This window comes from Meleagris gallopavo, chromosome 21 (assembly GCF_000146605.3).
Source record: "Meleagris gallopavo isolate NT-WF06-2002-E0010 breed Aviagen turkey brand Nicholas breeding stock chromosome 21, Turkey_5.1, whole genome shotgun sequence".
In the NCBI taxonomy this organism is placed as follows: Eukaryota; Metazoa; Chordata; class Aves; order Galliformes; family Phasianidae; genus Meleagris; species Meleagris gallopavo.
In genome coordinates, this window is record NC_015031.2 from 9,604,364 (window position 1) to 9,606,461 (window position 2,098).

The window sequence follows — 2,098 nt, forward strand, 5'->3', positions numbered from 1 at the left end:
CTGTGCAAAGGGATGGCTGTGCAAAGGGATGTGGTGTGCAAAGGGATGTGGTGTGCAAAGGGATGGCTGTGCAAAGGGATGTGGTGTGCAAAGGGATGCATCGCACAAAGGGATGTGGCATGCAAAAGGATGCCGTGCAGAAGGTGAACTGTGCAAAGGGTGTACTGCACAGAGGGGTGCTCCACGCACAGCGCAGTGGGATGCATCATGCAAAGGGAAGCTGTGCAAAAGGTGAACTGTGTAAAAGATGCACAGCACAGAGAGATGCTGCATGCAAAGGGAACACCATGCAAAGGAGCACCGTGCAAGGGGATACTCCAAGTGAAGGCGTGCTTCATGCAAGCATGCAACAAGCAAACCACTTGGCACTGAGCTGCCCATACCTGGGTGCACGGCATAGGAAGTGACTCCAGTCCCCTGCAGGCGTGCTGCCAGCTGCCGTGCGTGCAGCACGTTGGCCAGCTTGCTATCACAGTAATCCTGGAAGGCAGCAAAGGGGCCGGGGGGTGGGCGGCCGAGCTCAGCCATGCGCAGGCGGCCGGCACAGTGTGCAGAGGAGGCGACGATGATCACACGGCTCGGGGCGCTGCTCTGCAGGCGCTGCAGCAGCAGTCGGGTCAGCAGGAAGTGGCCCAGGTAGTTCACCTGGAATGGCAGGCTGAAACCGTCCTCCGTCGTGCCCCCGGCGCTCACTCCTGTGTGGGCAGTGCATGGTGTGGGTGCTGGGTTTGGGGTGGTGGGTTTGGGGGTCCCCATGCAATGCAGTGCTCTGCTGCTCACCGGCGTTGTTGATGAGGAGGTGCAGGTGGGGCTCCTGCTGCAGGAAGGCGGTGGCGAAGGCGTGCACTGAGTGGAGGCTGCTGAGGTCCAGAGGCATGAAGAGCACCTCGGGGTTCCCCGTGTCCTGCAATGGGGGTGGAGGAGGCAGGAGCTGGTCTTGAGGCTTTAGGGAGGAGGGGACTGTAGGGAATGGCTATGGGGTGACCCCATATGGGTGTCCTAGAGATGCACTGTGAGTATGGGAGGAGGGTTACAGTAGGATGTCCCATGGGGATGCACCACACATATCAGGGGAGTGCCAAGGGAGTCCTAGGGGTGCACTGGGGATGGACCATAGGGGTGTCCAGGGATGTGTCATGGGGTCCTAAGAGTGCACAAAGGGCTGCAGGGGAACACGTGGGGGGGGGGGGGTACACTGGGGAGAGCCCATAGAGGTGTCCTAAGGGAGCACTGAGGTGAGGGTATTTATTCAGGGATGTTCAGGGGGTGCAGCGTGGGGTCCAGGTATACGCTGTGGGGGTATTTTAGGGATGCACGTAGAGATATTTGGGGGTGCTTGGGGTATAGGTACATCAGGGCTGTTCTGTGGGGGGTCCTATGGGTCATCGTACCTATGGGTATGCTGCGCCGTGGGGTGCCTTAGGGTCCTCCAAGGATGTGCCATAAGGGTGAACTGGGGGTACACTGGGACCCCCCCCACGGGGGTGCCACTATTACCCTCCCCAACCCCCCCAGCTCTCACCCTACGGATGCGCCACGCAGCCTCTTCTCCCCGCAGCGCATTGCGCGTTGCCAGCACCACGCGTGCCCCGCACCGTGCCAGCTCCCGTGCCACAGCCTCCCCGATACCACTGCTTCCCCCTGCAGAGGAGAGCACAACAGAGAGCGGTGAGTCGGCAGCCAGCAACCAGGCAGCACCTCGCAGTGCCCCCACGCTCACCGGTGACGATGGCGGTGCGGCCGCGCAGTGCGGGCAGGGCGAGAAGGGGTGCGGGGCTGCGTAGGGTGAAGCGAAGCAGCAGGCAGAGCAGCAGCCCCACACCCAGCAGCCACCACCCCATCCTGTCCGCAGGGAGGAAGGGGGAGGAGGGAAAAAGAGGAAGAGGGCCGTGCTGCTCAGAGCGAACGCCGCAGCCCTTTGTGGAGGAAGGGGTGGAAAAGCCAATGGAGCGGGCAAAGTGCAGCGCAATGGGAACAGGGAGAGCTCAAGGGCACACGAGCCCTGGGGGGGGAAAATCGCAGCCCCCCAGCCCACTCCCCCCGTCCTGCTGACAGAGTGACACAGACAGGCAGAAAACAATGTGAATTTTTTTTTTTT

The 2,098-nt window shown here is 61.3% G+C and overlaps 1 protein-coding gene across 1 annotated transcript in view; it reads right to left on the minus strand.

The window, feature by feature from the left end:
• Positions 1–1,868, minus strand: part of DHRS13 (dehydrogenase/reductase 13) — a 2,678-nt gene extending 810 nt beyond the window's left edge. Inside the window, exons 1-4 of the mRNA XM_019621870.2 lie at positions 1,721–1,868; positions 1,523–1,641; positions 781–904; positions 7–695 (exon numbers count right to left, since the gene is read on the minus strand). Coding sequence (XP_019477415.2) covers positions 7–695; positions 781–904; positions 1,523–1,641; positions 1,721–1,841 — 1,053 coding nt within the window. The 5' untranslated portion in view covers positions 1,842–1,868. The remainder of the gene's footprint in view (positions 1–6; positions 696–780; positions 905–1,522; positions 1,642–1,720) is intronic.
• Between the last annotated feature and the right edge of the window lie 230 nt (positions 1,869–2,098).